A 24,168-nucleotide genomic window follows, 5' to 3' on the forward strand; every position below is an offset into this window, starting at 1 on the left:
TTAATATGCGCAGCTTGTTAGTTACAATTCTGTCGGGTTTCTGTGGCAGCTAGAATACAGGGGACTCTGCAGACTGTTGGTTTCTTTGCCAATGTCCATTTTACCCTGCAATCTTTGCGTTCTTCCATTTTGTGTGAGAGAGTGGCCAACCGAGGTGGCTCCACAAGGACAAGCAAAGTCTTCATCGACACTGGTTCTTGCTATTCTGCGGGAAAGTCAGCTGCCTCAGTAGACCCTAAGCCGTGGAAGGTGCCTTGGAGCGGTCATTCTCTGGGATCTTTCCTGTGCCAGCAGAGCAGGCTCTACCTCCCCTTCATCCTCAGGGTTCTGCTCCTGCCTCAAGAGAGGCAGACACCGTTGTTGACGTCCTTTCTCCACTTGATGCGTGAGAAGTATGATAGCCAATTCCACAGGCTCCATCTCTCTTGCATGCTAATCACAGCAAGGAAAAAGAGAGAGAGAGTGAACAGTGAAGAATCACCTTCAAGAGTTGACCCTTTGCCTATTCACCTCTGATAGCAAAAGCTATTCTGCTGGCCATCACATTGAGGACTTTTCCTTTTAAGACAAGACCCCACACCACCATTTCCCCACTGAGGATGATCGAGTGGTCACAGCTTTGGAAACCCTTCATAGAACATAGAACATAGAACATTACAGCGCAGTACGGGCCCTTCGGCCCTCGATGTTGCGCCGACCTGTGAAACCATCTGAAGCCTATCTGACCTACACTATTCCATTTTCATCCATTATCTATCCAGTGACCACTTAAATGCCCTTAAAGTTGGCGAGTCTACTACTGTTGCAGGCAGGGCGTTCCACACCCCTACTACTCTCTGAGTAAAGAAACTGCCTCTGACATCTGTCCTATATCTACTACCCCTCAATTTAAAGCTATGTCCCCTCGTGTTGGTCATCACCATCCGAGGAAAGAGACTCTCACTGTTCACCCTTTCTAACCCTCTGACTATCTTATATGTCTCTATTAAGTCACCTCTCAGCCTTCTCCTCTCTAACGAAAACAACCTCAAGTCCCTGAGCCTTTCCTCGTAAGACCTTCCCTCCATACCAGGCAACATCCTAGTAAATCTCCTCTGAACCCTTTCCAAAGTTTCCACATCCTTCCTATAATGTGGTGACCAGAACTGCACGCAATACTCCAGGAGTGGCCGCACCAGAGTTATGCTCTGTTGTGCTCTCATATAAGGCACTCACAATTTCCCCTTGGTTCACTCTAAAGTCTTGCGTGAGGAAGAGGAAGAGCCCTGTAAGGACATTTGAGCATCCACACCTGATGGATCAGGGTGTTCTGCAGGGAAACCATTGTAATCACAGAGTCATAGAATGCCTACAGTGCAGAAGTAGGCCATTTGGTCATCATGTCTGCACCAACACCTACCTAGGCCCAATACTCCACCCTATTCCTGCAACTCCACCTTCAGGGGCAATTTAGCATGGCCAATCCACCGAACGTGCACATCTTTGGACTTTGGGAGGAAACTGGAGCACCCGGGGGAAACCCACGCAAACATGGGGAGAATGTATAAACTCCACACAGACAGTTAACCGAGGTCGGAATCGAACCTGCATCCCTGACGCTGTGAGGCAGCAGTGCTGAGAGGACAGTGCGCAAAAGGGTGGCATTCTTAGTCAAGGACAGTATTACGGGGCAGAAAGGACGTTTGATGAGGACTCGCCTACTGAGGTAGTATGGGCTGAGTTTAGAAACAGGAAAGGTGAGGTCACCCTGTTAGGGGTTTTCTATAGGCCTCCGAAAAGTTCCAGAGATGTAGAGGAAAGGATTGCAAAGATGATTATGGATAGGAGCGAAAATAACAGGGTAGTTGTTATGGGGGACTTTAACTTTCCAAATATTGACTGGAAACACTATAGTTCGAGTACTTTAGATGGGTCTGTTTTTGTCCAATGTATGCAGGAGGGTTTCCTGACGCAGTATGTAGATAGGCCAACGAGAGGCGAGGTCCTATTGGATTTGGTACTGGGTAATGAACCAGGACAGGTGTTAGATTTGGAGGTAGGTGAGCACTTTGGTGATAGTGACCACAATTCGATTATGTTTACTTTAGTGATGGAAAGGGATAGGTATATACCGCAGGGCAAGAGTTATATCTGGGGGAAAGGAAATAATGATGCGATGAGGAAAGACTTAGGATGCATCTGATGGGGAGGGAAACTGCAGGGGATGGGCACAATTGACATGTGGAGCTTGTTCAAGGAGCAGCTACTGTGTGTCCTTGATAAGTATGTACCTATCAGGCAGGGAGGAACTGGTTAAGCGAGGGAACCGTGGTTTACTAAAGTAGTTGAAACACTTGTCAAGAGGAAGAAGGCTTATGTAAAGATGAGACGTGAAGGTTCAGTTAGGGCGCTCGAGAGTTACAAGTTAGCTAGGAAGGACCTAAAGAGAGAGCTAAGAAGAGCCAGTAGGGGACATGAGAAGTCTTTGGCAGGTAGGATCAAGGATAACCCTAAAGCTTTCTATAGATATGTCAGGAATAAAAGAATGACTGGGGTAAGAGTAGGGCCAGTCAAGGACAGTAGTGGGAAGTTGTGCGTGGAGTCCGAGGAGATAGGAGAGGTGCTAAATGAATATTCACACAGGAAAAAGACAATGTTGTCGAGGAGAATACTGAGATACAGGCTACTAGACTAGAAGGGCTTGAGGTTCATCAGGAGGAGATGTTAGCAATTCTGGAAAGTGTGAAAATAGATAAGTCCCCTCGGCCGGAAGGGATTTATCCTAGGATTCTCTGGGAAGCTAGGGAGGAGATTGCTGAGCCTTTGGCTTTGATCTTTATGTCATCATTGTCTACAGGAACAGTGCCAGAAGACTGGAGGATAGCCAATGTTGTGTCCCCTTGTTTCAAGAAGGGGAGTAGAGACAACCCTTGTAACTATAGACTAGTGAGCTTTACTTCTGTTGTGGGCAAAGTATTGAAAAGGTTATAAAGTGATAGGATGTATATCATGCTGGAAAGGAATAATTTGATTAGAGATAGTCAACATGGTTTTGTGAAGGGTAGGTCGTGGCCTCACAAACCTTATTGAGTTCTTTGAGAAGGTGCCCAAACAGGTGGATGAGGGTAAAGCAGTTGATGTGGTGTATATGGGTTTCAGTAAAGTGTTTGATAAGGTTCCCCACGGTAGGCTATTGCAGTAAATACGGAGGCATGGGATTCAGGGTGATTTAGCAGTTTGAATCAGAAATTGCTAGCTGGAAGAAGACAGAGGGTGGCGGTTCATGGGAAATTTTCAGACTGGAGTCCAGTTACGAGTGGTGTAACCAAAGGATCTGTTTTGGGGGTCATTGCTGTTGTCATTTCTATAATGAACCTAGAGGAGGGCGTAGAAGGATGGGTGAGTAAATTTGCAGATGACACTAAAGTTGGTGGAGTTGTGGACAGTGCACAAGGATGTTACAAGTTACAGAGGGACATAGATAAGCTGCAGAGCTGGGCTGAGAGATGGCAAATGGAGTTTGATGCAGAAAAGTGTGAGTTGATTCATTTTGGAAGGAATAACAGGAAGACAGAGTACTGGGCTCATGATAAGATTCATGTTAGTGTGGATGAGCAGAGAGATCTCGGTGTCCATATACTTAGATCCCTGAAAGTTGCCACCCAGGTTGAGAGGGTTGTTAAGAAGGCGTACGGTGTGTTAGCTTTTATTGGTAAAGGAATTGAGTTTCGGAGCCACGGGGTCATGTTGCAGCTGTACAAAACTCTGGTGCGGCCACATTTGGAATATTGCGTGCAATTCTGGTCACCGCATTATGGGAATGATGTGGAAGCATTGGAAAGGGTGCAGAGGAGATTTACCAGGATGTTGCCTGGTATGGAGGGAAGATCTTATGAGGGAAGGCTCAGGGATTTGAGGCTGTTTTCGTTAGTGAAGAAGGTTAAGAGGTGACTTAATTGAGGCATACAAGATGATCAGAGGATTAGATAGGGTGGACAGTGAGAGCCTTTTTCCTCGGATGGTGATGTCTAGCACAAGGGGACATAGCTTTAAATTGAGGGGAGATAGATATAGGACAGATGTTCGAAGTAGGTTCTTTACTCAGAGAGTAGTAAGGGCGTGGAGTGCCCTGCCTGCAACAGTAGTGGACTCGCCAACACTAAGGGCATTCAAATGGTCATTGGATAAACATATGGATGATAAGGGAATAGTGTAGATGGGCTTTAGAGTGGTTTCACAGGTTGGCGCAACATCGAGGGACGAAGGGCCTGTACTGCGCTGTAATGTTCTATGTTCTAATGCCCACTAACTCACCACTGATGTACTGCTATTGATTACTGATCAACAGTGGATAATCAGTAATAAATGGCACTCACATACAACAGTATGTTAATGGACATTAGAGATCAGACTGAAGGACTGTTAATGGACCAGTGGCTCAGTGCCTAGTCTGCTGCCGAAGACTGATCTGCTACTTCCACTTGAACAAGCACAAGAATTGCTGATTGGTTGTGAGACAGGAGTTCACCAGGAAACTGACCTAACCACTCTGATCTGGTTGAAAAGAAGGAAATAAAAGCAATGGGGCTTGCCCCTGCTGACAGTGGGATTGCTCAGTCCCACCAGCTGGCCAATGGGATTTCCCATTGTGGGCAGCCCCCACGCCATCGGGAAAATCATCGGGCGTGGGTGCGCTGCCGGCATAGCGGAGAATCCCATCAATGGAGAATCATGCCCAATTGTTTTTAAACATTTTAAAAGTGATCTGATGTGCAAAGGTCTTTTCATTGCTGTCACAAGCTCACTACATCCGCCCCCCCCCCCCCCCCCCCCCAACCACCATCTTCGTGGGTCCCTTCAGGCTGTGTCTCATGGATACCTAGAAAATGCACTAGTCAGGTTACCTCCCAGTGCCATGGCTTGAAAGAAGGCAGAGGCCCAGCAGCTATGGATTGCGTCTCAGGATGGGTCAGTTAATAACTTTGATTTCTTCCTCCTTTGCCAAGTGAGACTTCCCCCTTTCAGGGGGCAACTGTTTCCCCCTTCCTCTTGATGAGGTCCATTGTGCCTCTGCTCCCTCCAATCCACCTATCAGCCCTCTGAGTGAATAGCCCTGCCAGCTCTACCCCTCCTCCAACATTCCACAACCTCCTCCAACTGAGCTGCCTTTCCAGTTAATTCTGCCCTCACCCCAACCCACCACTTACCTACCCCAAACCTTACACACATAACTGGTGCTCCTCTGCAATCCCAAGGCAAAATGCCTAGTTGAACCCGCCGGATCACAAGTTCCACTGCCTGGTCATCCTGTGTCCCAAACGGGGAATGCCAAAGCCGCTGCCTGCTTTGAACTGAGTCCTGTGCTCACCTCTGAACTCACCCTGGATAGCATGGTGGCACCGTGATTAGCACTGCTGCCTCACAGCGCTGGACCTAGGTTCAATTCTAGCCTTGGTAACGGTCCTGTGTGAGTTTGCACATTTCCCCCCCCCACCCCCCCCTCGTCTGCATGGTTCCTCTGTAGCCACCTGGGGTGACCACTGCCCAAACACAAAATGGAAGATTGCAAGGAAGCAGGGAAAATTGGACAGGTTGTAAAAAGCAAGCAGCTTGCAGAGTGCTTGTATATTTGGAATGCCTGCAGAAACCAGTTTGGCTGTTGCTGAACACCAGACAACGCTATGAAAAGAAACAGTTAGCATATTAATGAGGCGATACCGGGCGATCCCCAGGCACAAAAGAAACAAGTTTAAACACTAATCGATACATTGATGGAAGGCCAGACTTTCGGCGCCAAAGGAAGCCCAAAACAATGAGTTCCAAGAACCGCCCCAGTGATCGAGCAACTGCCCCGCTATTGGGGAATTCGAATCAATCGATTGGGAAGAGACCCAATCGATTACAAGAGTATAGAGGGTCCTCCCAGGTGGGCACAAGACCCTGAGAGGAGTATAAAGCAGAGACCCCGACCCCAGCTCGCTCTCTCTGCCAGCCTCTCCTTGACCAGCTAACCTCCCAGCAGAACACCGTTGCAGCAGAAGAACCTTGTGGAGGAGAGGTCTGGAACAGCAGCCGCCAACAAGTAAGTGTCACAACGCACGCTACGGGAATAGACACTCCTGACCCCTTTAGACCATAACCACTAGAGCCTGCGGTCCCTGGACAAAACTAGAAGCCGTTGTTCCCTGATCCGGCAGTCCCCTATCCAGATAAGTATTTGGCCTAGTAGTGGTAGGATTAGCCTAGTCTTATAGTTTATATCATCAAGGAAGAAATAGCGAGGCATCTGGATTAGAAATTGTCCATTGGGCAGACGCTGCATGGGTTCATAAAGGGCAGGTCGTGCCTAACAAATTTAGTGGAATTTTTTGAGGGACATTACCAGTGCAGTAGATAACGGGGAGCCAATGGATGTGGTATATCTGGATTTCCAGAAAGCCTTTGACAAGGTGCCACACAAAAAGGTTACTGCATAAGATAAAGATGCATGGCATTAAGGGTAAAGTAGTAGCATGGATAGAGGATTGGTTAATTAATAGAAAGCAAAGAGTGGGGGATTAATGGGTGTTTCTCTGGTTGGCAATCAGTAGCTAGTGGTGTCCCTCAGGGATCCGTGTTGGGCCCACAATTGTTCACAATTTACATAGATTATTTGGAGTTTGGGGACCAAGGGCAATGTGTCCAAGTTTGCAGAGACACTAAGATGAGTAGTAAAGCGAAAAAGTGCAGAGGATACTGGAAGTCTGCAGAGGGATATTTGGATAGTGAAGTGAATGGGCTCGGGTCTGGCAGATGGAATACAATGTTGACAAATGTGAGGTTATCCATTTTGGTAGGAATAACAGCAAACGGATTATTATTTAAACAATAAAATATTAAAGCATGCCGCTGTTCAGAGAGACCTGGGTGTGCTAGTGCATGAGTCACAGAAAGTTGGTTACAGGTGCAACAGGTTGATTAAGAAGGCAAATGGAATTTTGTCCTTCATTGCTGGAGGGATAGATTTTAAGACTAGGGAGGTTATGTTGCAATTGTATATGGTGTTAGTGAGGCCACACCTGGAGTATTGTGTTCAGTTTTGGTCTCCTTACTTGAGAAAGGACATACTGGCACTGGAGGGTGTGCAGAGGAGATTCACTCGGTTAATCCCAGAGCTGAAGGGGTTGGATTACGAGGAGAGGTTGAGTAGACTGGGACTGTACTCATTGGAATTTAGAAGGATGAGGGGGGATCTTATAGAAACATTTAAAATTATGAAGGGAATAGATAGGATAGATGCGGGCAGATTGTTTCCACTGGCGGGTGAAAGCAGAACTAGGGGACATAGCCTCAAAATAAGGGGAAGTAGATTTAGGACTGAGTTTAGGAGGAACTTCTTCACCCAAAGGGTTGTGAATCTATGGAATTCTTTGTCCAGTAAAGCAGTTGAGGCTCCTTCATTACATGTTTTTAAGGTAAAGATAGATAGTTTTTTGAAAAATAAAGGGATTAAGGGTTATGGTGTTCGGGCCGGAAAGTGGAGCTGAGTCCACAAAAGATCAGCCATGATCTCATTGAATGGCGGAGCAGGCTCGAGGGGCCAGATGGCCTGCTCTTGCTCCTAGTTCTTATGTTCTTATATGCATGATTAGTAGATTACTGTAATATAATAAATGTGTCTTGTTTGAACTTACTAATTGGTGTATGGATTTATTCCTTTGAACTTGACCTTGAAACTTGTGGCGGTATCTTAACGATACCTGGCGACTCCAAAGCTAAGTAACGAAACAGAGCCAAATTGAGTGTTAAGCACACTCACCCAGAACGAGCAACACCTCCCACAGTCCAAAGATGTGAAGGTTTGGTAGATTGGCCATGTTAAAATTTGACCCGTAGGTTATGTGGGGTTACGGGGATACTGCGGGGAGTGGACTGAAGTTAGGTGTTCTTTCAGGGGGGTCGGTGCAGACTCGATGGGCCTAATGGTCTCCTTCTGAACTGTAGGGATTCTAGTTTGCCAGTTTCATGTTTTGAAAAAATGGCACCAATGTGACGGCGATCGCCATATGCAGAATTGTCAACGTGCAGGGATGACTGCTGTGCCGAGGCATGTTAATTATATTATAATTAAAGCAAATGTGGTTCCCGATATAGCCTGGTGGAAACTCCATTATATCATTGCCGGGGCAAGGGGACAATCCCTCCAGAAAATTCTGTTGGCACAAATCACATTTTTGGCAATTGTAATATTTTGCACTGCCATTCCATTTACACCTGCTGTAAACAGGGACGCAAAATCTCGGCCTTAGTCTCAAGAGGATCATTTGGCCTATTGTGTGTGCATTTCCCCATATCTGTGCCTTTTCCCCATATCGTGCCTTTTCCCCCATATCCGTGCACATTGTTTCTGTTCAAATAATCATCTAATACCTCTTGAATGGCTCCATTGAACCTGCCCCACTACACATCCAGGTAGTTAATTCCAGATCCAAACCACTCATTGTGTGAAAACGCTTTTTCACCCATCATATTTGCTTCTTTTGCAAATCATTTGGAATCTGAGTCCAATACCAACCTCTGGTATCCATTGACCATTATTCTCTGCTTCCTATTAATCAACTAATTGTGTATCCACATTGCTACTGTTTATTTTATTCCATGAGCTACAACTTTTCTCTCAAGTCTGTTATGTGGCACTGTATGAAATGACTTCTGAATTTACAAGTACACCACATCATTACCCTCATCGACACTTTCTGTCAACTCCTTAAGACACTCAAGCAAGTTAGTTAAACATGATTTCCCCTTTAGAAATCAATGCTGTCTCTTCCTAATCAACCCACATTTTTCCACATGACTACGAATTCTATCCCAAATAATTATTTATATTCTTCGAAGTGAAGTAATTGTAAAGAGATTAACTGTATTGCCATTCCCAATTAATTCCCAAGTGGGAATTATAAATGCACTATAAATGGTAGTTCATTTTGGGACATTTTGAAGTTCCTGAAGTGTTTTTTCATTATTACAGATCTCTGAACAGCATGTTTTGAACAGAAATCAACCTACCTTGCATACTTCTTTTTTTGTAAGACTACTTTTCACATTTTTCTTCTCTGTTTCTCTGCAAACATTTACATAAAACAATTAAAATACATAACAAGAAAAGGCTCTCGGGACAATAAAGCCCAAACCATCAACTCACAATTTTCCCCCCAAAACTCTCCAATTTGGGAAGGGAAGCAGAATGAAATGAAAAATCCACATTAATAAATAGCATCTTTTAGATATTGATCCAGCCCCTTCAATCACCTGCTGCGCCAGGAACCATTTTCACAAATTCATTTTGGGACAAGGTGTGGAATGACACTGGTCAAGAGTTATGAACTTTGTACTTTTGCATTTTTGTCAGCTTCTAATTTGATCTTAATCATCCAAATTAATCAATTATGCACAAATTCTTTGCATTGACTCTTCTTCATTTCAAAAAATATCCTCTTGTCACAACATAATTCCTCAATTATTTTAAGAATATTTTATTATCCAGGAAACTTTTGGATATTTACTCATACTTGTTAATATTCTTTGCCTCAAGTCCATTGGATATAAATTCCACAACCCAATTTACTGTCACTGGAATTCATCTAATACTCTTTGTGAAGTAAATGAGGAAGTGACATACTATTCACTAAATCTTGATAATTTATCAGACTGGGTCCACTTGTTCTTCAATCCTACATCCACTATTAAACAGTTCAAACTTACTGGCTGGTATCCCCCGCCGGGGCGCCGCGTGAATCGTGCCACGCCGCCCTGACACCCGCACGCGATTCTCCCCCCCCCCCCCCCGAAACCAGCACCGCGCGAATCGCGCCGGGCTACTTGGAGAATCGCCGCAAACGGTGAGCGCCGATTCTCTGGCCCAGATGGTCTTTTACGAGGCACCGGGTCTCCGACGCCACGCCGAGGCCCCACCCCCGTAAACCGCGCAACGCCCATACTAGCCCCACGGAGGACGGAGAATAGGGGTCTGGGAACGGGCGCCGACGCCAGAGTAAAATACTCTGGTTTTTGCTCCGGCGTCGGCACTTAGACTCCCGTTGGGAGAATCCTGTCCACTGCTTTTCATATCGCTGTTTCCTACTTTCTTTAGTTACCTGTAGTTGCCTTTCTGTCTGATTCTCTGCTATAATTTCCTTGTACCTTTTATTTTTGCTTTTATGGGGGTTCTCTTAGCCTCCTATTGACCCACCTTTATCTCGACTGTTCCACTAGCAAAAAATTATTTTCCCAATCAACCTCAAATACCTTCCATTATTATTATGTTTAATTTCTGATTCATGTGTTCAAGATAAAGCAGCCCATTTGATTGTTACTTCCTGCTTCCACAAACATTCATTCCTTCCACCACTGACACACAGTAGCAGCTGCATGTACCATCCAGCACTGCAGGAACTCACCAAGGTGATGCGACCATCAATTCACACAAGACAGAGAGTTGAAGTGAACAGTGGCTTTAATCGACTAGAACACTGCCTGCCTGTGACTGCTCTGCAAGTGAGAGCCGCCTACAGCCACCTCAAGGGGGCAGAGCCCAGAAGGGCACAAACATGATACATTCCGTGTAGTACAGTACAATGGTCCATAGGTGGAGCCCACATGGGTAACAGCGTGATACAATGCAATACAGTGGTGAATGGTTAGTACAATACGTTCACCATACAAGGCTTTTTAGGCAGCACCATCAAAACACAGGTCAACTAACATCGCGAAAGACAAACAACAGATACCTGGGAACACCACCACCTGGATGTTCCCCTCCATGCTACTCACCATCCCGACTTGGAAATAGCTCTTCCTTCACTGTCACTGAGTTAAAGTCTTGAACACCCTCCCTAAATGTGGTTGCACCTACACCTCAAGGACTGGGTGGCACAGTGACACAATGGTTCACACTGGTGTCTGTAAGGGATGGGTTAATTCTGTCCACTGCGAGGATACCTGGCAGCCTTCCAGGGCCAGGATGTTGACTGGGACATAAGCGCCAGATGTCCAAACTTTGGCGTTCACATACCAAGCTACTCTTGTTTAATACTTGTTATCCAACTATTTGGACTTGCGGCATGGGACTTCGATGTTGTGGCCATTTCGGAGACATGGATAGAGGAAGGACAGGAATGGTTGTTGCAGGTGCCTGGGTTTAGATAAGTCAGTAAGCTCAGGGAAGGTGGTAAAAGAGGGGGAGGGGTGGCATTGTTAGTCAAGGACAGTATTAGAGTGGCAGAAAGGACATTTGATGAGGACTCGTCTACTGAGGTAGCATGGGCTGAGGTTAGAAACAGGAAAAGAGAGGTCACCCTGTTAGGGATTTTCTATAGGCCTCCGAAAAGTTCCAGAGATGTAGAGGAAAGGATTGCAAAGGTGATTCTGGATAGGAGCGAAAGTAACAGGGTAGTTGTTATCGGGGACTTCAACTTTCCAAATATTGACAGGAAACGATATAGTTCGAGTACTTTAGATGGGTCTGTTTTTGTCCAATGTGTGCAGGAGGGTTTCCTGACACAGTATGTAGATAGGCCAACAAGAGGCGAGGCCATATTGGATTTGGTACTGGGTAATAAACCAGGACAGGTGTTAGATTTGGAGGTAGGTGAACACTTTGGTGATAGTGACCACAATTCGATTACGTTTACTTCAGTGATGGAAAGGGATAGGTATATGACGCAGGGCAAGAGTTATATCTGGGGAAAGGCAACTATGATGCGAAGAGGCAAGACCTAGGAGGCATCAGATGGGGAGGGAAATTGCAGGGGATGGGTACAATGGAAATGTGGAGCTTGTTTAAGGAACAGCTACTGTGTGTCCTTCATAAGTATGTACCTGTCAGGCAGGGAGGAAGTGGTTGAGCGAGGGAACGGTGGTTAACTAAAGTAATTGAAACACTTGTCAAGAGGAAGAAGGAGGCTGTAAAGATGAGACGTGACGGTTCAGTTAGGGTGCTCGAGAGTTACAAGTTAGGTAGGAAGGACCTAAAGAGAGAGCTGAGAAGAGCCAGGAGGGGACGTGAGAAGTCTTTGGCAGGTAGGATCAAGGATAACCCTAAAGCTTTCTATAGATATGTCAGGAATAAAAGAATGATTGGGGTAAGAGTAGGTCCAGTCAAGGACAGTAGTGGGAAGTTGGGCGTGGAGTCCGACGAGATAGGAGAGGAGCTTCCCCCTTCCGTATGACAACTTGACCTAGAGTATTTAAACATCCATCCCTAGCCTTGTCCCTCTCCTTTGTGAATACCGATGCAAAGTACTCATTAAGAATCTCACCCATTTCCTCTGACTCCACGCATAAATTCCCTCTTTTGTCTTTGAGTGGGCCAATCCTTTCTCTAGTTACCCTCTTGCTCCTTACATACAAATAAAAGGCTTTGGGATTTTCCTTAACCCTGTGAGCCAAAGATATTTCATGACCACTTTTAGCCCTCTTTATTGTGCGTTTGAGATTCGTCCTACTTTCCCGATATTCCTCCAAAGCTTCATCAGTTTTGAGTTGCCTCGATCCTATGTATGCTTCCTTTTTCATCTTAGCTAGTCTCACAATTTCACCCGTCATCCATGGTTCCCAAATCTTGCTATTTTCACAGGAACATGTCTGTCCTGCACTCTAATCAACCTTTCCTTAAAAGACTCCCACATTTCAAATGTGGATTTACCCTTAAACAGCTGCTCCCAATCCACATTCCCTAGCTCCTGCCGAATTTTGTTATACTCTGCCTTTCCCCAATTTAGAACTCTTCCTTTCGGACCACTCTTGTCCTTGTCCATGAGTATTCTATAAATTTACGGAATTGTAATCGCTATTCCCAAAGTAATCACCGACTGAAACATCAACCACCTGGCCGGGAAGCCAGGGAGGAGATTGCTGAGCCTTTGGCTTTGATCTTTAAGCCATGATGTGGAGATGCCGGCGTTGGACTGGGGTGAGCACAGTAAGAAGTCTTAGGTTAAAGGCCAACAGGTTTGTTTCAAACACGAGCTTTCGGAGCACTGCTCCTTCCTCAGGTGAATGGAGAGGTATGTTCCAGAAACATTTATATAGACAAAGTCAGAGATGCCGGACAATGCTTGGAATGCGAGCATTAGCAAGTAATCAAATCGTTACAGATCCAGAGAGAGGGATAATCCCAGGTTAAAGAGGTGTGAATTGTCTCACGCCAGGACAGTTGGTAGGATTTTGCAAGTCCAGGCCAGATGGTGGGGGGTGAATGTAATGTGACATTACATTCGGAATAAAGTAAATGAGTTGGTGGCACAAATCATCGTGAATGACTATGATTTAGTGGCCATTACTGAAACATGGTTAAAGGATGGTCACGACTGGGAGTTAAATATCCAAGGGTATCAAACTATTCGGAAGGACAGAGTGGATGGTAAGGGAGGTGGTGTTGCTCTGTTATTTAAGGATGACATCCTGGCAATAGTAAGGGATGACATCGGTGCTATGGAAGATAAGGTTGAATCCATTTGGGTGGAAATCAGGAATAGTAAGGCGAAAAAGTCACTGATAGGAGTAGTCTATCGGCCACCAAATAGTAACGAGATGGTGGGGCAGGCAATAAACAAAGAAATAACTGATGCATGTAGAAATGGTACAGCAGTTATCATGGGGGATTTAATCTACATGTCGATTGGTTTAACCAGGTCGGTCAAGGCAACCTTGAGGAGGAGTTTATAGAATGTATCCGCGATAGTTTCCTAGAACAGTATGTAATGGAACCTACGAGGGAACAAGCGGTCCTAGATCTTGTCCTGTGTAATGAGACAGGATTGATTCATGATCTCATAGTTAGGGATCCTCTCGGAAGGAGCGATCACAATATGGTGGAATTTAAATACAGATGGAGGGTGAGAAAGTAAAATCAAATACTAGTGTTTTTGTGTTTAAACAAAGGAGATTACAAGGGGATGAGAGAAGAACTAGCTAAGATAGACTGGGAGCAAAGACTTTATGGTGGAACAGTTGAGGAACAGTGGAGAACCTTCCAAGCGATTTTTCACAGTGCTCAGCAAAGGTTTATACCAACAAAAAGGAAGGACGGAAGAAAGAGGGAAAATCGACCGTGGATATCTAAGGAAATAAGGGAGAGTATCAAATTGAAGGAAAAAGCATATAAAGTGGCAAAGATTGCTGGGAGATTAGAGGACTGGGAAATCTTTAGGAGGCAACAGAAAGCTACTAAAAAAGCTATAAAGAAGAGTAAGATAGAGTATGAGAGTAAACTTGCTCAGAATATAAAAACAGACAGTAAAAGTTTTTACAAATATATAAGACAATAAGAGTGGCTAAGGTAAATATTGGTCCTTTAGAGGATGAGAAGGGAGTTTTAATAATGGGAGATGAGAAAATGGCTGAGGAACTGAACAGGTTTTTTGGGTCGGTCTTCACAGTGGAAGACACAAATAACATGCCAGCGACTGATAGAAATGAGGCTATGACAGGTGAGGACCTTGAGAGGATTGTTATCACTAAGGAGGGAGTGATGGGCAAGCTAATGGGGCTAAAGGTAGACAAGTCTCCTGGCCCTGATGGAATGCATCCCAGAGTGCTAAAAGAGATGGCCAGGGAAATTGCAGATGCACTAGTGATAATTTACCGAAATTCACTAGACTCTGGGGTGGTCCCGGTGGATTGGAAATTAGCAAACGTGACGCCACTGTTTAAAAAAGGAGGTAGGCAGAAAGCAGGAAATTATAGGCCAGTGAGCTTAACTTCGGTAATAGGGAAGATACTGGAATCTATCATCACGGAAGAAATAGCGAGGCATCTGGATAGAAATTGTCCCATTGGGCAGACGCAGCATGGGTTCGTAAACCCACCAGGTACGCGGCACATACTCGTGCGACTCGACCAATGTAGTCTACCTCATACGCTGCAGGAAAGGATGTCCCGAAGCGTGGTACATTGGCGAGACCATGCAGACACTGCGACAACGAATGAACGGGCATCGTGCGACAATCACCAGGCAGGAATGTTCCCTTCCAGTTGGGGAACACTTCAGCAGTCAAGGGCATTCAGCCTCTGATCTCCGGTAAGCGTTCTCCAAGGCGGCCTTCAGGACACGCGACAACGCAGAATTGCCGAGCAAAAAACTTGTAGCTAAGTTCCGCACGCATGAGTGCGGCCCTCAACCTGGATCTTGGATTCATGTCGCATTACATTCACCCCCCACCATCTGGCCTGGACTTGCAAATCCTACCAACTGGCCTGGCTTGAGACAATTCACACCTCTTTAAACTGGGATTATCCCTCTCTCTGGATCTGTAACGATTTGATTACCTGCTCATGCTCGCATTCCAAGCATTGTCCGGCATCTCTGACTTTGTCTATATAAATGTTTCTGGAACATACTTCTCCATTCACCTGAGGAAGGAGCAGTGCTCCGAAAGCTCGTGTTTGAAACAAACCTGTTGGACTTTAACCTGAACATAGAACATAGAACATAGAACAGTACAGCACAGAACAGGCCCTTCGGCCCTCAATGTTGTGCCGAGCCATGATCACCCCACTCAAACCCACACATCCACCCTATACCCGTAACCCAACAACCCCCCCCCTTAACCTTACTTTTATTAGGACACTACGGGCAATTTAGCATGGCCAATCCACCTAACCCGCACATCTTTGGACTGTGGGAGGAAACCGGAGCACCCGGAGGAAAACCCACGCACACAGGGGGAGGACGTGCAGACTCCACACAGACAGTGACCCAGCCGGGAATCGAACCTGGGACCCTGGAGCTGTGAAGCATTTATGCTAACCACCATGCTACCCTGCTGCCCCTGGTGTTGTAAGACTTCTTACTTTGATCTTTAAGTCATCTTTGTCTACAGGAATAGTGCCAGAAGACTGGAGGATAGCAAATGTTGTCCCCTTGTTCAAGAAGGGGAGTAGAGACAACCCCGGTAACGATAGACCAGTGAGCCTTACTTCTGTTGTGGGCAAAGTCTTGGAAAGGTTTATAAGAGATAGGATTCATAATCATCTAGAAAGGAACAATTTGATCAGGGATAGTCAACATGGTTTTGTGTAGGGTAGGTCGTGCCTCACAAACCTTATTGAGTTCTTTGAGAAGGTGACCAAACAGGTGGACGAGAGTAAAGCAGTTGATGTGGTGTATATGGGTTTCAGTAAAGTGTTTGATAAGGTTCCCCACGGTAGGTTATTGCAGAAAATACAGAGGCATGGGATTCAGGATGATTTAGCAGTTTGGATCAGAAATTGGCTAGCTGGAAGAAGACAGAGGGTGGTGGTTGATGGGAAATGTTCAGACTGGAGTCCAGTTACTAGTGGTGTACCACAAGGATCTGTTTTGGGGCCACTGCTGTTTGTCATTTTTCTAAATGACCTGGAGGAGGGCGTAGAAGGATGGGTGAGTAAATTTGCAGATGACACTAAAGTCGGATTGGAGGTTGTGGACAGTGCCGAAGGATGTTACGAGTTACAGAGGGACATAGATAATCTGCAGAGCTGGGCTGAGAGGTGGCAAATGGAGTTTAATGCAGAGAAGTGTGAGGGTGATTCATTTTGGGAAGGAATAACAGGAAGACAGAGTACTGGGCTAATGGTAAGATTCTTGGTAGTGTGGATGAGCAGAGACATCTCGGTGTCCATGTACACAGATCCTGAAAGTTGCCACCCAGGTTGAGAGGGTTGTTAAGAAGGCGTACGGTGTGTTAGCTTTTATTGGTAGAGGGATTGAGTTTCGAGCCATGAGGTCATGTTGCAGCTGTACAAAACTCTGGTGCGGCCGCATTTGGAGTATTGCGTGCAATTCTGGTCGCCGCATTATAGGAAGGATGTGGAAGCATTGGAAAGGGTGCAGAGGGAGATTTACCAGAATTTTGCCTGGTATGGAGGGAAGATCTTATGAAGGGAGGCTGAGGGACTTGAGGCTGTTTTCGCCAGAGAAGAAGGTTAAGAGGTGACTTAATTGAGGCGTACAAGATGATCATAGGATTAGATAGGGTGGACAGTGAGAGTCTTTTTCCTCGGATGGTGATGTCTAGCACGAGGAGACATAGCTTTAAATTGAGGGGAGATAGATACAGGACAGATATCAGAGATAGGTTTTTTACTCAGAGAGTAATAAGGGTGTGTAATGCCCTGCCTGCAACAGTAGTGGACTCGCCAACACTAAGGGCATTCAAATGGTCATTGGATAGACATATGGATCATAAGGGAATAGTGTAGATGGGCTTTAGAGTGGTTTCACAGGTTGGCGCAACATCGAGGGCCAAAGGGCCTGTACTGCGCTATAATGTTCTATGTTCTCTTTGCAACATTTTGCTGACTTTCCCAGCGCTTATCTCTCCTGGACTTGTTTACTGCACTCTATAACTATGATGCCCTTCTGCTTGTTCGTTGGACTTCACCTCGGGTGTTCTCTTAATTACATTGTGTCCAAATCACAAAGGAGTAATCCAAGACAGTGCCTCACAGTCCAGGGACCTGGGTTCAATTCGAACTTAGGTGGCTGTCTGTGTGGCGTTTGTACATTCTCCTCATGTCTGTGTGAGCTTTCTCTGGGCGCTCCAGTTTCCTCCCACAATGCAAAGATGTACAAATTAGGTGGATTGGCCATGCTAAAATTGCCCCTTTGTGTCCACAGGTGTGCAGGTTAGGTTGGGTTGTGGGGATAGGATGGGGGAGTGGGCCTAGGTAGTGTATTCTTTGTAGCCACCTGAGATGGCCACTAACGAACACAAAATGGAAGACTGCAAAGAGTGCAGGGAAAATGGACATGTTAAAGAGCAAACAGCTTGCAGAGCAATTATGTCTTGAGACAATTGCAGAAACCGGTTTCTGACGGCTGCAGAGACCAGGCATCGCTGTGAATGAGAAGCCGTTAGCATACTAATGAGGTGATACCGGGCAAGTCCCAGATACAATGGACACAAATTAAGTATTAATCGGTACATTCAATAGGAGGCCAGACCCAGTGGCGCCAGAGAAGCCCAGGACAATAAGTCCTAAGAACCGCCCCAGCAACCAAGGAACGGCCCTATGATTGGGGGGTTCAAAACATATCGATTGGGAAGAGGCCCAATCGATCCCCAGCAGGTAACGGAGTCCGCCCAAAGGGGCGCGGACCCCCTGGGACCTATAAAAGAAAGGTCCCACACATGGAGACTCCTGTCTCCGCCCTCCGGCTCCAGCCTCCAGACCCCTGTCTTCTACATCAGCCGTTGAGCAGCAGCCACCAAAACATAAGTGCCTAAACAACGACCACTACCTGAAACCGGCATTACTGACACCCTTGCCAACTGATAGCGATTCGAAGCCTGCAGACCAGAACAGAACAAAGGCCTTGTTCCCTGACCTCGCAGTTCCTTCTTAGCTAAGTATTAGTTGTTTAGTGGTAGAAGTAAGTTTAATCTTTAGCGTGTGCATGAGTGTTATTATAGTTGTGTTATAATAAACTCTAATTGTTTTGGACTTACTAATTGGTGTACAGCTTTATTGCTTTGAACTTAACCTTGAAACCTGTGGCGGTGTCTTTACGGCACCTGGCGACTCCAGAGCTTAGAACGAGAAACAGAGCCAAATCGAGTGTTAAGCACACTCACCCAGAACGACCAACATTTAGTGGCGACATCCAGACGGGACTCGATTAGAAGTGCCCCCCCCCCCCCCCCCCACTCCGTGAGAACCCAGAAATTTGAATTGAAAATCTAATTGGGAAAAAGGAAAAACCACAGGTGTTCAAGGAGTTCAAATCAATAACGATAATTCGGAAGTGTGTTTTTGCATGCGTAACTAACGGGGTTGTAAGGTTAAACTGAGAGATTTTTGTGTTGCGACAAACTGTCGGGAGTTTTAGAATCGGAACATAGCAAAAGCATACCCGCATTTTAAAACATTACCTGAACATCCCCTGTTCCAAATTAAAGACAGAAAGGGCACTTGAGAGTTACAAGTTAGCCAGGAAGGACCTAAAGGGAGAGTTAAGAAGAGCGAGGAGAGGACACGAAAAGTCGTTGGCGGATAGGATCAAGGAAAACCCTAAGGCTTTCTATAGGTATATCAGGAACAAAAGAATGACTCGAGTAAGATTAGGGCCAATCAAGGATAGTAGTGGAAAGTTGTGTGTGGAATCAGAGGAGATAGGGGAAGCATTAAATGGATATTTTCGTCAGTGTTTACACTGGAGAAAGACAATGTTGTCGAGGAGAACACTCAGGTTCAGTCGACCAGGCTAGATGGAATTGAGGTTCAAAAGGAGGAGGTGTTAGCAATTTTAGAAAATGTCAAAATAGATAAGTCCCCTGGGCCAGATGGGATTTATCCTAGGATTCTCTGGGAAGCCAGGGAGGAGATTGCAGAGCCTTTGTCCTTGATATTTATGTCGTCTTTGTCGACAGGAATAGTGCCGGAAGACTGGAGGATAGCAAATGTTGTCCCCTTGTTCAAGAAGGGGAGTAGAGACAACCCTGGTAATTATAGACCTGTGAGCCTTACTTCGGTTGTGGGTAAAATGTTGGAAAAGGTTATAAGAGATAGGGTTTATAATCATCTTGAAAAGAACAAGTTGATTAGCGATACTCAACACGGTTTTGTGAAGGGTAGGTCATGTCTCACAAACCTTATTGAGTTTTTTGAGAAGGTGACCAAACAGGTGGATGAGGGTAAAGCGGTTGATGTGGTGTATATGGATTTCAGTAAGGCGTTTGATAAGGTTCCCCACGGTAGGCTATTGCAGAAAATAAGGTAGTATGGAATTGAAGGTGATTTAGCGGTTTTGATCAGTAATTGGCTAGCTGAAAGAAGACAGAGGGTGGTGGTTGATGGCAAATGTTCATCCTGGAGTTCAGTTACTAGTGGTGTACCGCAAGGATCTGTTTTGGGGCCACTGCTGTTTGTCATTTTTATAAATGACCTGGAAGAGGGTGTAGAAGGATGGGTTAGTAAATTTGCAGATGACACGAAGGTCGGTGGAGTTGTGGATAGTGCTGAAGGATGTTATAGGATACAGAGGGACATAGATAAGCTGCAGAGCTGGGCTGAGAGGTGGCAGATGGAGTTTAATGCGGAAAAGTGTGAGGTGGTTCACTTTGGAAGGAGTAACAGGAATGCAGAGTACTGGGCTAATGGCAAGATTCTTGGTAGTGTAGATGAACAGAGAGATCTCGGCATCCAGGTACATAAATCCTTGAAAGTTGCCACCCAGGTTAATAGGGCTGTTAAGAAGGCATATGGTGTGCTAGCCTTTATAAGCAGGGGGATTGAGTTTCGGAACCACAGGGTCATGCTGCAGCTGTACATAACTCTGGTGCGGCCACACCTGGAGTACTGCGTGCAGTTCTGGTCACCACATTATAGGAAGGATGTGGAAGCTTTGGAAAGGGTTCAGAGGAGATTTACTAGGATGTTGCCTGGTATGGAGGGAAGGTCTTACGAGGAAAGGCTCAGGGAATTGAGGTTGTTTTCGTTAGAGAGGAGAAGGCTGAGAGGTGACTTAATAGAGACATATAAGATAGTCAGAGGGTTAGATAGGGTGGACAGTGAGAGTCTTTTTCCTCGGATGGTGATGACCAACACGAGGGGACATAGCTTTAAATTGAGGGGTGAGAGATATAGGACAGATGTCAGAGGCAGTTTCTTTACTCAGAGAGTAGTAGGGGTGTGGAACGCCCTGCCTGCAACAGTAGTAGACTCGCCAACTTAAGGGCATTTAAGTGGTCACTGGATAGACATATGGATGAAAATGGAATAGTGTAGGTCAGACAGGCTTCAGATGGTTTCACAGGTCGGCGCAACATCGAGGGCCGAAGGGCCCGTACTGCGCTGTAGTGTTCTGTGTTCTATGTTCTATGTTCTAAATGGCCACGCAGGCAATGGAACGCCTCATGAATCCAGAACAGTTCGTGGTCGCAGCGACCAGCAGTAGCAGAGTAGGCCAGTGTCCTGTATGGGAGCTGGAACTCCGAAAATATCTCAAAGGGAAAGGATGGCCCCTTTGGAATGAGTTTTGTGTGAACGAGGAGACAGGTCCCAGGAGTATAGGACATACTTGGTGGGAAAACCTCTCTCAAATTCATAAAAAGAATCTAAGTAAAGCACGCAAGCCGATGGCAATTGTGTCCTGTTTGGCACAATTGCGAGGCACGGAGGAGGTCGTTCGGACGCTCCGAGCAGAGTTAGAGGAAAGGAATAGAATGAGTAAAGTGGATGTCAGGGAGTTGTGTCTAGCCCATCTGAGCAGTTCCCAGACCCAATACGAAAAAGCCTATCAAGATGTGCAGCGTGCAGTCCTGATACGAGAAGAGTCAGAAAAGCAGGTAGAGGCATTGCAGAGGCAATGCTCTGACCTAAAGGCAGCTTTAAGAGCACTTCATGCTGCCACCACTGAGCAAAGACAGAGCACAGTGGACCACGCAAAGTGTAGGAAGCAGATTGCAGAGCTCCAATCATTGCTTTCAGTACAGAATGGGTTCCAAAGCACCTTTGGAACGCAGTTAGATGAGGAAAATGCCCCAGATTGGCAAGAATTGAGCTAGACATAGCAGCGCTATGTTTAGGGAACATGTGCGCCAGCAGCGCAACAGAAAAGGAAAGCGCCCCAACCACCCACAGATCAAATAGCACCCGCACCTATGAACCCAGTCACCACCCAAAGAAAGGCAACTACCGACGGCACACCCGACATCACCGACACTGTAACTGTAACTGACATCACCTACATTACTTAACTGTAACGTAACTCAGGGACGTGTGTGAGAAAATCACCCCGTTTCTCCCCACCTCAGACCCCCATCAATTTTTCGCGAAAGTGAAACAGCCAGCTACCATGTACGGCCTGGATGAAAGAGAGCAAGTGAAGCTCACAGTTTTGAGTTTAGACCCATCAGTAGTTGCAGCCCTCCCCGACCCACAGAACGTTGGAGGAGGCACACTAGAGGAGATGCATACATCTATTTTAGACGCGATAGGGTATAATACAGGAGACCCAGTCGAAGGCCTAAATAGATGTAGGCAAAAGAGGACAGAGCATCCCACAGCATTCGCAGGAAGGCTGTGGATCCATTTCACTGCCGTTTTTGGCGAATTAGACCACGCACATTTAAACCGAGACAATATGGTTAAATGGACCCGCACCATAATCTCTCATGCTACAGATGCAGGACAGAATGTTTGTAGTAGTTATGACCCCTCAGAAGAGGCCATAATGAAAAATGGGTTCTGAAAAGATTGTCCCGCGCTTGGGAACAATCTGTCCAGGACAAAGTTAAAGTAAAGACCCCAGAGGAAGCTCAGGCTGCAGCAGATATTCAGGCAGTGAGAGCGCACCAAAACCCCGCATGGGTAAACGAAGGAAAGAACAGCCCCCCACAGAAGTCGCAGGAATGCTACAACTGTGGACAATTAGGACATTTTGCAAGGGAATGCAACGGCCCACAGAGATCTCAGAGAGGCCAGCAGACAGGCACTCTGAACAGGAACAAACCTAAGCCTATCCATAGTATAGGGACGCAGTCAGGACAGACCAATGTGGATGGAACGGACTGATGGTGTTCGGGCTCCCCCACTTGGGTCTGTGACACCCTCTGGGACCAATCCGGAAGGCCGGTGGTCACAGCTAAGGTTAGAGGGAAGCCCATAGAATTACTTTGGGACACAGGAGGGTCCCGCACAACAATTAATTCCACCATTACAGCACAGGCAGACACGTGGCCGACCACATCCACAATTATACTCAGCGGATTTACAGGTCACTCGCAGCAGGGACACATTACAGCCCCTGTATCAATTCAGCTAGGGAACATCTCCACCAGACACCCCATTGTTTTAGTTAATCTGCCCCGCACAGCAGAACACATACTGGGTATTGATTTCATGAATGCCCACAGCCTGTCGTTCGATCCAGTCAATCAGTGTGTCTGGAGAATGGCAAAATCGGACAGAGCACCCGCAACACTCACAGTAGGAGAGTATGCGCAGTAGGCGACTATTATTTCGACCTGACCACGCTTAGCACGGACAGACAAGTTAGGGCAGTTTTTAACCGACACAGGACAGCATTTGCCAGTCACCGGCACGACTGCGGCAGAATGACTGGACAAGTTCAAGTTACTGGACCTGACCCCAGACCACAGAGACAGTACCGATTTCCCCTAGAAGCAGAGGCAGAAATTGGAAAAGTGATAGAAAGCTTATTAGAGCAAGGGGTACTTAGGACAGTAGCCTCGACCAATAATGCACCTATTTGGCCAGTGAGGAAGCCCGACGGATCATGGCGTCTGACCATTGATTATCGGGAACTGAACAAAGTAACCCCAGCAGTAGCCCCCACGGTAGCAACAAGTCCCGAGACCATGCTCAAACAGGGACTCCACTCAAATTTCTTCACGGTTTTGGACATTAGCAATGGCTTCTGGTCAATCCCATTGGCAAAGGCGTGCCAGTACAAATTTGCCTTCACATTTAAAGGACAGCAGTATACGTGGACATGCCTCCCACAAGGATTCCACAATTCACCCTCCATTTTCCACCGACAGCTGGCAAATGGATTAGCCAAATTTTCCCGACCCGAATGTCTGGTACAGTATGTGGAAGACCTATTACTGCAGACAGACACCAAGGCAGAGCACATCACGATTCTGGCCGAGCTCCTGGAACATAGAACATAGAACAGTACAGCACAGAACAGGCCCTTCGGCCCTCGATGTTGTGCCGAGCAATGATCACCCTACTTAAACCCACGTAACCCGTAACCCAACAATCCCCCCATTAACCTTACACTACGGGCAATTTAGCATGGCCAATCCACCTAACCCGCACATCTTTGGAACTTCTGAACTCAATCGGAAAGGTAACCCCAGAAAGGCCCAGATATTGGAGAATCAAGTGATGTATTTGGGTAGTCATCACGCACGGCAAACGCGAGATCGAATTCAAAAGAATTGAATCGATTGTCAAATTGCCCCTTCCCCAGAATGTTTCAGCCCTCCGGTCGTTTTTAGGACTGGTTGGGTACTGTCGAAACCATATCGATGGTTTTGCGACAAAGGCAGCTCCACTCTCAGACCTCCTTAAGAAAGGAGCCGCTTGGGAATGGCTTCCGCAGCATACAGAGGCTGGGGAAGAATTAAAAAAGGCCCTTAGCGCAGCACCCGCGCTACAAGTCCCAGACCAACTCTCCCCCTATGCAATAGAGGT

At 46.2% G+C, this 24,168-nt stretch overlaps 1 protein-coding gene across 7 annotated transcripts in view; it reads right to left on the bottom strand.

Moving 5' to 3' along the window:
- The window catches only part of LOC119969344 (synaptonemal complex protein 2-like), an 855,597-nt gene that overhangs the window by 487,132 nt on the left and 344,297 nt on the right, over positions 1 to 24,168 (bottom strand). For all 7 annotated transcript variants that reach the window (XR_005461337.1, XM_038802871.1, XM_038802868.1 and 4 more), the window contains one exon: positions 9,028 to 9,082. Coding sequence is in view for 6 of the 7 variants with exons in the window: in XM_038802871.1 (XP_038658799.1) it covers positions 9,028 to 9,082 (55 nt within the window). In the remaining variant the exon portion in view is untranslated. The remainder of the gene's footprint in view (positions 1 to 9,027; positions 9,083 to 24,168) is intronic.

Source organism: Scyliorhinus canicula, chromosome 7 (genome assembly GCF_902713615.1).
Source record: "Scyliorhinus canicula chromosome 7, sScyCan1.1, whole genome shotgun sequence".
NCBI classification, from domain to species: Eukaryota; Metazoa; Chordata; class Chondrichthyes; order Carcharhiniformes; family Scyliorhinidae; genus Scyliorhinus; species Scyliorhinus canicula.